This window comes from Periplaneta americana, chromosome 2 (assembly GCF_040183065.1).
Source record: "Periplaneta americana isolate PAMFEO1 chromosome 2, P.americana_PAMFEO1_priV1, whole genome shotgun sequence".
NCBI lineage: Eukaryota > Metazoa > Arthropoda > Insecta > Blattodea > Blattidae > Periplaneta > Periplaneta americana.
In genome coordinates, this window is record NC_091118.1 from 66,681,724 (window position 1) to 66,697,930 (window position 16,207).

The 16,207-nt window shown below is 32.0% G+C and overlaps 1 protein-coding gene across 10 annotated transcripts in view; it reads right to left on the minus strand.

Moving 5' to 3' along the window:
* The window catches only part of pnut (septin 7-like protein pnut), a 394,868-nt gene that overhangs the window by 14,787 nt on the left and 363,874 nt on the right, over positions 1-16,207 (minus strand). Inside the window, exon 11 of one of the 10 annotated variants that reach the window (XM_069817905.1) lies at positions 12,376-12,490. The exons of the other annotated variants lie outside the window; for them this stretch is intronic. Within the exon in view, the coding sequence (XP_069674006.1) occupies positions 12,391-12,490 (100 nt within the window). The 3' untranslated portion in view covers positions 12,376-12,390. Of the gene's footprint in view, positions 1-12,375; positions 12,491-16,207 lie in introns of those variants that run through there. 10 annotated transcript variants of the gene reach the window in all.

The following is a 16,207-nucleotide window of genomic DNA, read 5'->3' on the forward strand; positions in this document are numbered from 1 at the left end:
TCCCATTGTGGAATCCTGGGAAACGAGAATGCAGATGTTTTAGCAAAGAAGGGCAGCACTGCTACTTACAGACCTGTTACTAAATCTATGTATTACTCTGTGAAAAGATTTATTAAATCTACATACTTAGACTTCAACAAAGAAAATTTGATAACACAATCTCAAGGGAAAAAATGGAACTCTCTGCATCATAATCCACAGTTAATTCCCGATTTACCACGAAAATCGTCTGTAGCTGCATTTAGATTGGCAACAGGCCATGATTGTTTGGCCAAACACCTGCATAGAATTGGAATATATCAGTCCCCTAACTGCCCATTGTGCAACTCAAACTAAAAAATGGATTCGGAACACCTCAAAATCTGTGCTTCAGTGGCTGGCCATGATGATATCTTTGAAAAATATTGGAGTGCAAGAGGTCAAATGACTATATTGTTAAGCGCCTGGAATTAGAAAACAACAACAACATATTATTTGGTTGAATTAACAATACTCAACACATGTTTGCACACCTTGTTCATTGTGATCCCGTGCAGTCATAGAGGAGATGCACAGGAGACAAATGCTGTCATCAATATCTATACTGCAGTTGTTTATTTCGGAATTTGGAAATTATTATTTTTGTTAGAATGTATTTTTTTGTCATTGTAATAGTAGTTATTTCAATAAATAGGTGTAAATTATTGTTTGTATATATGTATAAAACTTCTGTTGTATATTTATTATCAGATTATTAATTCTGAAATTCAATTGCAATCAATAGCATGGCAAACATATTTGTTCAAAATGTTTCGATTGTGCAAACCATTACAATTAAGTTGCAGTGTTGTCATATGTTCCATTATATTTTACAAGACTTACTGTACCACCACTTATGCAGTGAGTGCCAGGCATTTGAATTCCCACCATACAAAGCTATACTCCTCGATAAATTCAGCCTGACAAAAATGCGAAGCCTGATTATAACTATAATTAAATAGTCATGATATTTCGAAATCATTTATATGGTAACAAATGTACATATATAGAGCGAGTTATTTTCTGTTTATATCATAAACGTATTTTTTTTTCATTGCTAATTGTAAAATTCGTTATGAGCTATTCAGTGTCAACTGGGGCCAGACTTGGAATCTCGAATAAAGAAAAGAAAGAGAAAAATTGGTAAAAGAAAGAGAAGAAGTGGGAAGAGAAAAATTGATAAAAGAAAGAGAAGAAGTGGGAAGAGAAAAATTGGGAAAAGAAAGAGAAAATGGAGAAAAGGAAGAGAAAATGGAGAAAAGAAAGAGAAAATGGAGGAAAAAAGGAAAAGAAAATGGGGAAAAGAAAGGGAAAATGGAAAAAAGAAAGAGAAAATGTAAAAAAGAAAGAGAAAATGTAAAAAAGAAAGAGAAAATGTAAAAAAGAAAGAGAAAATGGAAAAAAGAAAGAGAAAATGGAGGAAAGAAAGAGAAAAATGGAGAACAGAGAAAGATAAAAAAAAGTATGAAAGAATAATAACAAACTCTGTTCGCATATTCCCAACAAATATTTTCCTTACACACATAAAGAGTATTAAATTCTCACACACGAAATCTAGGAGAAAGTACCTTATACGGGCCTCACACCTCTATCCAGGGTGCGAATTAAGATTTCTGATGAGGGGGATAGAATCCTAGATAGAGAATACCATACATAAAATTATTATTATCCTCATTCGATATGGCTCAACGCTTGGCCGCACTGAGTTGCTTGTCTTGCATCTTGATCATAATAATAATTACATCCATGAGCAGGCTTAAGATAAGATGTGTAATTCCTAAGTTATTGATTGTTGTCAGCTTGCCAGTAATTATAATACATCAATATTATTTTCTTTGCATACTTTATACTTTATAAAGTACATATACTCGTATTAAAATAATTATATTTTGTGTGGGGGATAGAAATTATTACTGGCAGGGATGTTAATATGAATTTATGAGAGGGGGATAACTTTCCAACAGAGGAAAAAATCCCCCCCATCCCCTCCCCTGTTAATTCGCACCCTGTCCCTATCAACTTATAGTAAGGAAATTCTCGATTAAAGGGAAATTTATATTACAATAATATAACACAACAATGTGGTCGTGTATTATTAATGCCCAATAAAATAATACATGGAAATTTAGATATGACTGAAATGTTCAGTTAAAGAGGAGGGTGAAAGAAAGAAAAAAGCAAAAAAAGAAAGAAGAATTAACTTTGCTTGCACATTCCTAATTCAAAAGACGAAACAATTTAATCTCACCTAATGAATCGAGGATTGAGATGACACACTACATTAACTACGAGATTGGCCACAGGAGTAGTCTATCATGACGTCTTTGAGCTATATCTTACAAAAAGGTTACAACCCAGCAGCAACTTTAGAAAAAAGGAAAGAATGAATTATTTGAACATGGAAATGGGGACTCTCAGTGACTTTTAACAGACTTCCTCTACCGTGCTCGACCCACATAAAAACCACTGGCAGACAGCCAATGCTAGAGGTCAATTTCTGAGACCTGGTAACAATGTGAAAGGTCAGCTATAAATTAATCCCTAGGGAATAACATTCTGCTAGAAAACAGTGAAAGCTGCTAAAATAACACTTTTTTAGGTTTCAGTAACATTTTTTTGTTCACATTTTTATTATCATCAGAATTTGTCTAATTTCTCCAGGAAAAAGGAGTACAGGATATTTACTCTCTTTCTAAAAAAATAGTAGAGTTCTTTTTTAGTGTTGTGAAAATTTAATGATCATGAAAGAATTTACAATTAAATCTCTCTTCTATGCATGCTCTATGCAAATGGTTTACATTTAACAAACGCTACACACAGTTAACCATATTTCACCACATTCAAATGATTTAACGTGCCAAATAATATATGAATTTCATTGATAACTGGAGAAATGGGAAAAACATTTCACAAAATCGGGACATTCGAAAATATGTCGCCATGAACAATTTTCAATTGTGATTGATTGGACGAATTAATTTAGTAATTTGATATTAAATCATTTTTATAAATAATTAATGATATAACATTATTCTCGTCAGATGGTATGATAAAAATTCTTAACTGTAAAAGAGATACACCTGGCAAAATACTGAATAAACACAAACAGATATTTCTATGAACTCGCATTTTAAGGACTGTGTAAATGAATGATAACTGAATTAAAGGCACCATATGGTTCATTATCAATTATTGCAGTTTAATTTCACTTAACTAGCTACTTTATTTAATCATATATTTTAGAATCTGACACGCTGTTCATTTTGTATTAAAGGATCCACTCTTATGTAGGCTACACACTATCAGAACTGGTAATGTTTTCTAAACTCTTAGAGAATTACTCTTTTATTTCCATATTCTTTCATTTTTTCTCATTCTCAAAGCAGCTGTTTAATTGAGATATTGTTGAAGCATTCTACAAATACTTTAATGTTGTTATCACGTCATTTTGAATTGTTTGTTCATTTAAGAGGGGGTTTGAACCAAATTTTGGTAATTATCAGCATTATTAATTATTCATATTAATTTTATGTTAATATTTTGATAGCTATATAATTCCTATATTGTGCTACAATTTCACAAATTTTTAATAATGCATTTTCTCAAGGTAGCTTATGGAATGGCATTTAGTTTGCTCAAGCTCTAATTATTAAGTTTAATTTCAAATTAAAAAAAAAATCAAGCATATTATGAATTAAAAATTGTTACACCCAATCATACTTTACACACACAAATTTGAATACCAATTATCAAATATTGGAATACACTGAAACAGCAGAAAAAATTTCAGAACAATATGTCAATAATTGTGGGAGTATAGATAGATTTTGCCCGAGGTTCATTACTGCTCTCACATAAGCCTGCCATCGGTTCTTATCCTGAGCAAGATTAATCCAGTCTCTACAATCATATCCCACCTCCCTCAAATCCAATTCTCCATTGAATAAACACCATATATCTGTATGTACAAGTATTTACAACGGAATTACTGTGTTTCATATGAGTTGGTTTGTAGGGGAGTCGTTAGTATGGGTATTTGATAAGTGAAATAATAAATACATTTCATACAAGAGAGCAAGTTTATCTCTCTAGCACACACCGTAACATTTTATCTATTTGACTCTGGAACATAAATGTTTCATTTAAAACTTGCCAATGCTTATTCTCATCACTAGTGCATATAAACTTGTTCATGCTTAGTCAATATGGTATCCTATATAAATAGAATGGTTAGGTCTATATAATTTCACTAATTAATTTGAATACACTTTTATAAACATATATAAAATATTAATATTATGCAAAACGTTTAACCTATTACTAAAGACATCTGAACACTTCAATAACAGCAGCATTTCGTAACTATTATTGCTTACCTATATCAATGTTTCTCTAATTGCATTATGCACGCTCTTAGAAATATAGTATTGTGTTGCCAATTAAACATTTCTTTCTTCTGTGAATGTGGAATAAGTTAAGAGAAGCAAATAATATGTATTCGGCTATTTCACAATATGACTATACTTTATTTCAAATAATGGTTTTCCATTAAAACTGTCTATAAACTTTTGATACAGTAACTTCAATATTGTCTGAAAGTAGGGGACAAAAACAAAATTAAGCAATACCGGTACTCTAAGATTTTCTAAATATGTTGTATTCCCTTCGTTCCAAAATAGGGTATAGTAACAAACAAAACAAGTTTGATTATTGTGCAAGCGTGCATGAAATGTTTCGCTGTGTGGTATTCTGTTCAGTAGTGAAGGGACTATCAGACAGTGAAGTTGTGAAAGTTTCTAGTCTTTTGTAATGTATCAAACCATAATATTTACATAGTTCATTATGGATAGAAATCAAATGGGCACCTGCTATGGTGTTCCTGTTGCAGAAATTGAAACACCAACCCATTCAATTTTGAATAGAACATCTTAGGCACAACAGCTGTATAAAAATGGGTTGTAATTTATTGCTGTTATTATGTTAATTTGCCTCTCTCAAAACAATGTTTGTTTTTCTTTTATTAATTTGACATCACACAGAATGAAATGTACTTCATTTATTTGTTTTTCTTACGTTAATTTATTAAACAAATAACTACCTAGAAAATGTGTTAAAGTTACATTACATTACTGAGAACTTCAACAAATGTATACCATAGTTTGGAATAGCGGGAGTATGAATGTGGAAACTAGACAATTAAAATGAGAGATATTGGTTTCTAATACTTTCAACTATGGCTATCATCGACCTTTCTCGATTTTATATTCGAATTCCAGTTCTGATACAAGTAGGATTCATTATCCCTAATATAATGGAGGAATTTAATTATGACGTGGGTAAAAAATGACTAGTAAATTTTGTGTACCCTCTCATAGGCAAAGGGCTTTCTTACAGATAATAAATCTACAACATGGGTCTCGGAGTGTTATTTCTCTTCTTTAGCAAGCAACACTAACTATTTTTGTCACTCTTAACTCCATCATCCTCAGGTCTGAATCAAAGAATATGAGATGTTTTACACATTATACCGAATGTCAAGGAGCATTTATGAAAAAGAAATATGATAGGCCTACATCTCTAACACCAAAAGAAATTCAGGAAAATCTAAGAGTCAAATTAATTTTTAACTGGGATCAGAATGGGTGGATCAATATTCACACCAGTTTTTTAATAGACCTACTGTATCATACTACATATTTTTTTTTTTTTTAGAACTTTCAAGGCATTTCTTTAAAATAAGAATATTATTTTAAAAGTTTGAGAAATGCTGAACTATATTGTAAATCTCAGCATAAATGCAAAAAAAACACAGAGTGATTATGAAAACAAGTAATAATTTTCCTGTTGTTCATAAATTAAATCAACAAATTAAATTTTCGCTATATATCAAAATAAGAAATGAGCTCTAGTTTTATATAAGAATTATAACGCACAATTTTTCACAAGTCTACTTCCCGATAATACTAAAAAACGTACTTTCTAAATTAAAGTTTTTACAAGAAATACTAGACATTTGTATGATTAGTTTTAAAGATACCTCTAATAAACACTACAATATAAAGGTCATATTCCAATTATCACTATATGATTATCATCTTGCAAATCACATCTATATTATATTCTAACACACGAGGTCTCTACCTGGAAATGCAATATTTTAATGAAAAACACATCAAGTTGTAGGGTTTGAAGAGTACAGTAGACTCTAACACACTAACTTCTAGGCATATTATTAAATCTTCTCAAAACTACTTTATTATGTTTTTACTATATAATCATTTCATGTTATATTTATATTCTTTCATTGAATTTAACGAATTTTGAATAAATTTCTGGTGTTTACCAAACTATCGATTTCGTAAGTTGATATACATAAGAAATGTGTTTAAAATGTGAAATTCAACAAGTGATAGTAGTAAACAGAATTTAAAAATGATCCACTGTTTACATTTAAAACTTTGGTATATTTCAATTCACTCTTAGAATCCTGGAATGTGATATGGGATTTCCAGCTCGTGATCTCCACGGTAAGTTTATTTAATTCTACTGGCTAATGTAAAAAAAAAAAAAAAACTACTGAACAAAATTGTAGACTAAAGACTCAATCACTTTTCTGAAATCCACTAAGTTAAGTAATATTTCAATACAGTTACTAGAATCTATCTTTACAGTGGAGCAAGATCTGCATGGGGGTGGGAAGAAATCAGCAAGTTACAAAGTGAAATAATGAAATATCTGATAGTATGCAATACCGGAGATATGCACACCATTTGAAATCATAATACTGTAATTAATAAACAGTTTGTTAAAAATGTTATTATAAACTACTTTAAGGAAATAAAGTTTTCTCCAGTACAACACCCCCTATTAAAAATTCTGTGCACAGCCTTGCAATGGACTAATCCAATTTATATCTTGGACAACCCAGTTTTTCGTTGATGAAAAGACCAGAATCAGAATATGAATACAGGATTATTCAAAAGTAAGTTACATTTTGAAATAGATATATTTTTTAAAATTAATGTATACACAAAATGGTAACACATTTGTATGTATCAAACAACGGGATTTGTTCATTTACCATGATCATTAGTTTTGATTAACATGGTAACAGGTTTTGTTTATAATGTGTCGAAAGTAAATTTACTCCTTATTGAATTTTTAAATCACTATCACTGGCTGTGTTTTAAAATGGTTTTCACTTTACAAGATCGAATTAGTCTTGTTCAGTGTTATTATGAATGTAAAAGAAGTTTGACAAACAGCATATTAAAATTTAGAATTTACGGTTACTGGACGTTATTCAGACATGCTGAAGAATTTTTTGTTATACTAAATTTACGAGATTGTGACATCGAGAACATAATCTTCATGAGGATGGTGCACCTCCCCATATTTGTACACCAGTTATGTGATTGTTATGTAACCCATTTGGTGATCACATAATAAGCAGACATTTTTCCTAATACCTGACCAGCACGTTCCCCTGATATCAATCCAGTAGATTTTTGGCTGTGGGTCTATTTAAAAGACCGAGTTTTTTTAACTAATTCTACGACTACCGACGAAATAAATGCAATTTCGCAACAAATTGAAGACATTTCATCAGCTTTATTAGTAAAATACGGTTCACAACATAGAAGAAAGATTGTTGCTTGTTTAACAAAATGGCGGACATATTCAACATTTAAACTGAATCTAATAAACCTCATATCTTTATAAGTGTGTTGTTTTATGTATATCTGAATTTTTAAAGTTATGGTGACGTCAAAATGTAACTTACTTTTGAATAGCCTGCTACATAATATTTAATAAAATTACGATGTGTCAAATTCAAAGACGTAACAGCTTACAGTGCTATTTCGTATTGACAGATCTATTAAAGACTATTTATTATAAATGGATCTAAAATGCAAATAACGTCATTCTATATTTATGTTGATATATTAAAGAAATTAAGGCTTTCATCCAACTACCTTTTGAATCACGAAACATTACCAAGCTAAGATATGACTTGGTAAAACGGTATTTTTAGTACTATCAGCTCACTTGGAAACAATATCTGAACATTGCTTATACATATTTTGTTACAGAATTAGTAATGTTTTCCAAATAGATGAATACTATCTCGGAATAAGAAATCTAAGAATGCATTTTATGGTCTCCCTAAATACTAATATTTTAACACAGTCTAGTACCGGTATATGCAGTCACGACGCTCAATACATACTAAATATGCATCCATAGATAGTTGCTAACTACTAGGATCGCTACTATCACCTTATTACAGACAATGCGAAATAATACCTGCACAGTCTATTGTTCCTAGTACCCTCACAAGCTTTGTGACTGTATATACTAGACTGTGATTTTAATATAACAAATATATTATAAATGTACAATGTAGCATTTCTTTAATTTAGAATGCACCAACACCAACCAATATTCCATAATTATTTTTAAGATTCTAAAAACAAGAAAAAACTTTCGACTTCCACAGATTACCGATATCTAATGAAAATATTTTAAGTTACAGTATTCATCCAAGATAAAAACTTAAGTTCTCTGGAGTTCTACAATTCAAGACAATGAAATTTTGCTATTGGTATCTAAAACAAAGTTGATTTACATAAATCCTTTCGAAACAATTTCTTTCGCAAAGCTGTCAGTTTAAAGCCATTATTATATTCATGCATAGGGATTTTAAAGTACATTCACAATTTGTATTTAATATTCAAGTGCTACTGACATGTTTCGACATTAGTGAAGTTGTTTTACTGAAGACCTTCCTCCTTTGCCTCTAGATGTTTAGTAAAGTAAAAATGATTACCGGTAATGTTGTAAGATAACCAACTCCATCACGATTTGTCACACGGGATAAATATTCAATCAATTTATAACAAGAAGTAATAAATAAATTTACTTGTGAAATCTTCTCGTCAAATATGCCTACCAGCACTCCTTAGGGAAACAATACATTTAATCCATGAAATGCTGACCTGACCACTTGATTTCATATACCTACATAAAATTTCACTGTTCTACTACTCAGCCAGCATATTATGCTAGAGCACTTAGTCAGCAGAGCTGAACTTACAGATACTTTGTACTACGATGCCAATGGCTTCTCCAAGACGTTGACCTGTAAATTACGTATTCTTTCATAAGTCTACTTGATTGGTGGATAATGAACAGCTGATGGTGACTACTACGAAAGAATATTTACGTCCTACATTATATATCTCGTGTGCAAGAGAAGTTGCTGCCCTGATATCCATTCCTTAAGTTTATTGATTGGTATTGATCCACAACAAAGCTGATCCTGATCTTTTGTAGGACTAGTGTATGGTCTGAGGTGCCTTTTATTAAATGGAAAAATAATTATTGTGTGTACTGGTCTGACTGAAATTCTCATGAAGTAATTCGAAAGAAATTACATGTTTCTAGGCATGCATATGTAGTGCTGGTACAATTGGCCTGTATTTTTTTAGGGTGGTGTGAACTCTGAAAATTACAGCACTATGTTCATGGAAGTGCTTATTGAACTTTTCCTATTTTTCAAAGTATGAGGCACTAACACATTTGGCAACAAAATGGCGCCCCATCCGCTATGGATTAATCATATGCAGTTTCCTTAATTATCATTTCACTAAATGAATAGGCATACATGGCACTACTGAGTGGCCTGCAAAGTCACTGAACCTTACATCTTGCTACTTTGCTATGTGAGGGATCATGAAAGACAGTGTTTTCTACCAAACGAGAACTCTGGAACATTTCCGAACATGACTGATACAGTTTCAACACACTTTCAATAACAACTCAGAACTCAATGAAAAGATACGCAAATCAGTGGTCAAACATTGTTTTAAATGTACAGAAAATGATGGTGAAAGCTCTGAGCAGTTCGACTAGCCATACGGATATAAGCAAGTTGTATTATTATATGCATGTAAGTTAGGTTACCTTAGTATGCATTTTCGGGGTAGCAACTGATTCCACACCCGGATCTGTTATTAATTAAACTTCCTACATACATACAACATAGTCAAATAAGAATAAGTAATCGATTAAGGTGTGCCATTAAGCTTTCTATTCTCTGTATGTTTCATTGTATCTAATTAATCATATATAATGAAGATACCAACTACAGAGACTTCCATAAGTAACGAGTCTATCAAAAAATTAATTATTTTGGATAATTTTTTGAAATGATGTTCATCCTCACGAGAAAGAACCCTTCCTGGTGCTGTACAGTCGATTTGCAAACAAAAACCCCTCCCCTCGCCGCCAGAGCTATTAATCAAAAGAATGGTTAGTGTTTTAACCTTTACTAAAACACATAAATGTAAAAAACAGTTTAAACTGTTGAAAAATTATGGTGTACAATTTTCAAAATGTATTCCATTCTGGCGAATGCACAAATGTAAGCAACGTATCAACTCTTCATGGACTCTAGTGATCATGTCAGACATAACCATTTGTATCATGTCAATCCATTCTACTAATTCAGGAATGGTGCATGGCTTAGTCGTATAGACACGATTCTTGATGACTCACCAGAAAAAGAACTCTAGAGGAGTCAAATCAGGTGATCGCAGAGACCAACGGGTTGGGCCTGTGCGACCGATTCACCTACCTGGAAAAACTTCGTCTACAGAATAAACACTTAATTTGAGCGACACTATTTCCAAGTTCAAACCAGGCAGTAGTTTTTCTCTTCTACAATAACGTTAAGTGGCTGTGTGGGATTTTATTATTCCAGTCTATCACAACAATGTGTATAGGCATGGTTGTGTGTCATTATCCTTGGCATACAGTAGGCCATGCTCCAGATCATTTTAAGTCCTTGGCATATAGAAGACCATGCTCCAGGTCATTTTAAGTTGGCATCAAATGCACATTACACATGGATAAGTAGCTTCCTCTGGTAGCGGGAGGGGTGTGTGTGTTTGTTTTCAAATCGACTGTATGGCACCGGGAAGGGTTCTTTCTCGTAAGGATGAACATCATTTAAAAAAATTATCCAAAACAGTTTAGTTTTTTTTATAGACTCGTTACTTATGAAAGACTCTGTATATTTAGATCTAATTGAGACTATATCAATAAGTGTATACAATGGAAGAAAATGTTAGAAATTTTCATTTCAATATTAATCATGAAAAAAATGTTCTTTCCATACCGGAATATCTCAACATTTTTTCACTACATTTTTCTTCGCGAAACTATATTTTTGGAGCAAATTAGAAGAAATGGGGAAGAGGAACAAAAACAATGACTAAAATACAGTACTGTGTTCCCTTAATAATGGTAACTATTTTGCAAAGTGCTGTTTCGAGCTTGTCTACATTAGATTTTTAGTTACAGTAAATTTAATTTAAATTATAAATAGGTAATTTAAAATTCTATAACACATTTTGAATAAACAAAATTTAAGTTTTTTTTTTTTTTAATCCTAAAAATCTGCTCTTAATGACTACAGAACTTCGTGGATCATTGAGATTGCCTCTGTCTTAAGCAGCTTGTATAAAAAAAAATAAGTTTAAACAATAGAATGCTTTAAAAAGGGAAGTGTCAGAAACTTAAATTCAGATCTCAGATAGCGTCGTAGGGCTGTTTATATTTGGTGCTCTTCCCCCTTTTCTTGCCCCCGATTAGTCAGAACAAGTTCTCTGCTAGTTTATCGGAATCCAAGGAGGAAGATGTTTCACCACATGAGTTTCCTGCATCATCTGAACTGACCGAATTGTTGTTCATCCTGGCAAAACGAATTTTATAGCTGGAAGAGGAGACAAACACATACAGTCACCATTTTAACATACATGCTATGTCAAAGATCAAACCTTTAGGCGGGGATGAGAGAATAGATCAAGCTGAAAACCCTAATTACAGCTCGCTCATCCCATGTTATTTGACAGTGGGCGGAGATGCAGTTTTCATCCATATACTATTTATTCCAAAAACAAATTTAACACTTATGCACTCTATAAAAATACATTTCTAGTGTTAAATTTAGTGGCTCTTTCGAATTTCCCTGATTTTAATTATTTCACAAAAGAAAACCAAAAGCACAAACGCATTTTTATCACTTATATTAAAAGAAGAACTAAAACTTTTTTTTTTAAGAATGGTTTCTACACGAATTCCTTAGAAGGCACAATGAGTGTCCAAACAGTATTCAGTATTTGGTCTGACAATTGTTATTGCTTCTTCGATAAGTTCACACAAATTGTTAATGTCAGGTGTCCTAGTAGATTACATAATGTCCTTGGGATTGTCCCAGAAGAAGAAATCTAATGGAGTAATGTTGGGTGAATGACAAGGCCACTACTAGACCACTGCACCCAATTCAACAGTTTAGGAAGGCGTAGTTCAGAGCTGTACACACCATGAGATGCTGCTCCATTTTGTTGGAAGATCATGATTGGTTGTTTGTGTGCTCTTTGAAGAACTGCATACTGCTCCAGCATATCTAGGTACATAATTCGTGTGACAGTAGCTTCCACGAAAAGAAAGGTCCAATTATATTATAAGACCACATTATACATTTCGTTTATAGGACTGTCTTCATTAAACTCTTGGACTATGTAGGGATTTAAAGAACCTCATATTCGAAAATTGTGTTACATAACTTGCCTGGACACATTAAATACTACAATCAGAAAACGAAACGAATCAGAAATAATGGTTTTGGTTGATGTGCTCCAGAATGTAAAATGCAAAATTCTGACACCGTGGTTTGTCAGCTAGCTAGGTTTCTTTAATACTTTCTGCTTTATAAGACGTATATAGATACAGATGTTTATGTATGGTCCTTTGCAGCACTGTGCATGACCTCTGAACATATAAGGCATGCTTGGTGGATTTTCACAGGCTACAAACAAAGACAATTATTCAAACTTGCTCTTCAGACACTCATGAACCCCGCAACAATGTTAATTTTTTTTTTTTTACTTTTGTGTTTTCCCACACTTATTATTTTCTTTAGAAATGACCATCAGATTAGTAACATTCTAAATTTATTTCTAAAATACATTAATCTATTGTCTGAAATTAAAAGAAAATTGATATTTTGCTGATGTATACTTTTCCATTATATGTTTTATGTACTTCAAAAAAATCATTTCTTCTATCATGTTGCAATGGTATATCCATTTCTACAGAATACGAGATTACAAATACTTATGACGAAACTTATGAATGCACTTATTATTACGTTTTACAGGGACTTCCATTATAAAAATTATTTATCTGCCTAATAGTGTACTGAACTACTGTGTCAGAATGGCTGACATTATTGTGCGATTATGCACTGTTTTACCATAGAGGTGATTGACATTATGTGGGAGGTGGTGACATAATGCCGATAACTTATTGCATTAATGTGCGCTGTACCTGCTCTCAAATTATAAATGAACGTCTATCTACTTTTTTTAAAACTATCATTAGAAAGATATTACATAAATAAAATTACTTAGGCCTACTATGCAACCGACTAAAACATAAACTTTCGTATTCTGAATTGCAACAAAGTGACATATCTATACTCTTTAATAAGTATATGGCTAAAATTCACAAAATCGGACAAAATGAGATACATTTCACAGGTATTTTAAATCATGTATTTATTTAGTTCATTTTTTCTGTACGTTATTGTTAATGTGTAGATCAGTCTTCTGGCCACGATTATTTAAAAAACAATTTTATTTTATTTTAAAATTTATGTAATAATTTCCACAAAAATGTCAGTTCTGTGATGTCTCAGAACAGTCACAGAACTGGTGGGAGGGGGGGGGGATTTCAATTTCCTATCCCTTAAATCTCATGTTCATTACTGGGTTTAAGATTACGTTGAATATGTTGTTGTTTTCTAATGCCAGGCGTTTCACAATAAAGTCATTTGACCTCTTGCACTCTAATACTTTTCAAAGATATTATCATAGCCAGCCACTGAAGCACAGATTTTGAGGTGTTCCGAATCCATCTCTTGGTCTGAGTTGCACAATGGGCAGATAGGGGATTGCACACCCTCATATCTGACTGTTAACATAAATTTATAGGACACATTTTACATATTTTATAGAATTTAACTATTTCAGAAATGACTGGTAATAAAGGTACTCACCGGAAAAGTTGCATATGTTTTTTTTTTTTTTTTCTCTCTAGTATAAAAATTACAGAACACCCTTTTACTGTATACTCCTACACTGTGGCCCATACCAAACAACTGAAGAGCTGTTCTGAACTCTTGCTGTCATATAGTGGATACTTATATCGCTTGTAGTCTGTCACAGAACTGACATTAACTATTAGGGACTGATTTAAACAACATTTAGAACATTAAAGAAACAATTCAATGACTATCTTTTGTAATAAACTAATAAATGACAGGGATATGCTAACATTTAGTCCTGTCAAATATTGTGCTTCAATTTTTTAATTGCTTTTGAAGATCTAGTCAGGGACACGTCACAACTGACATTTCCACATTCAGAGTTGCTGCTCAGGCATAATATGGTTTAATTAAAATTGTTCAAATAATAATTAAATTACAACAAGGGTAAAAATTCTATAATATCCAGTCAGTTGCACAATAAATTTCAAGGACATGTTTTGGCCAATTTCGTGATTTCTAGCCATATGAGTATAATTAATCAAGTATAAAAGCACATAAAAAATCTATTGGCATATTATAGCCACTTCTAGTATTTTTCTATTTATGAAAATCAGATCTGAATGTGGCTGAAATATTGAAGGACATTAACAGTTTATGACACTCTTACTTACTCATCAAGTTGGCAGTTCTATTATGAAAGCAAGCTCTATTTCGCTTCACTTTAATATCTTAGCAAATTTGATTATTCCCTTTCAATTCGAGTTCAACCATAACTGTATTTAATGCAGGAGATAATACATTTTACACTACTTCTAAGTTGAGAATGAGTAATATCAATTTCGAATCTAACAAAGTAAAATAACTTTCATGTTTTACAACAAATCACTACTTTCAACTGGAGAGGATATTAAAAGTTCGCTCTTTTCAACTTACCCCGCTGTCAAATAAAATGGAATGAAGAGTAATGTATTGTTCTACGAGGGACTCCATGCATGACAGCCATGGTCAGTCACACTCGAGGTGGGTCAGTGAGTGGACAAAGCATAATATCACTTGTGTTTCATTTCAGTGCACTCTTAGGTAAGTCATTTTATTAGTGAAAATAGGACACTTTTTTAACTGTGCGTTCTGAAGAGACGAGACAGAAAGGAGACCAAGTATGCTTTATTGTACAAAGAATTAATTCTTCAAATATTTTAACTGCAAAATGTAACGTAATTTATTCATATCTATAGCTAATATAGTGTTAAAATTTAGTGTAAATACTTTGGACCATGTACTGTATGTGTTTAAGATTTCACTTTCACATTATAAACAAATATAATGATCATATCAGCTTTCAGCACGAATGGATGGTCTAACGAGTGCAAGAGAATTGTTTAAATGATGGAAACGAAATGAGAGTAATGAAGGAAACCAGCTTAACACCATCTAAACATCAAGATGGACATGCACAAATTTAAACCCAGGTCTCCAAATGATGATGATGATGATGATGATGTATCATCATTATCATTATTATATAAGAAGTGTTAAGGATGATTTAAAATTGGAAGATTAGATACATTTTATTAAGGATGTGAAGAATTTGAGTATTTGAGGGCTCTAATTGATAAAGAAGACAGACAAGATGATATTAAGAACACATTTAATAAAAGTAGACCAAATGGTATTGTGTGAGACAGAAATATAATCAGTAGCGTTATGATTTTTTGGTGTTAACAATATACGCGAAATGTGTTACAAACTTAATTTTCCGCATGGAAAAGGTAAATCTCTTATTGAATGTCCAAAATGAAATATATGATAGAATTTCACGAAATTACTTCATAATCACGATATTTTCAACAAAAGCAGGTTTTCTGGAGAAATCGTACGAAAAATGGCTCATTCTTCTAAATAAAATGTGAAAATTTTCTTTGTTATAAAATATACATGAACATTTCTACATATTTGATCGTTCAGCATTACATGTGTGTGATATTTGGCAACTATGTACGCATAGTTTCAGAGACTACTTTCAGTGAGCAGTGCAAGCAAACGGTAATTTCTCTTTCCCGCAACAACTGCCTT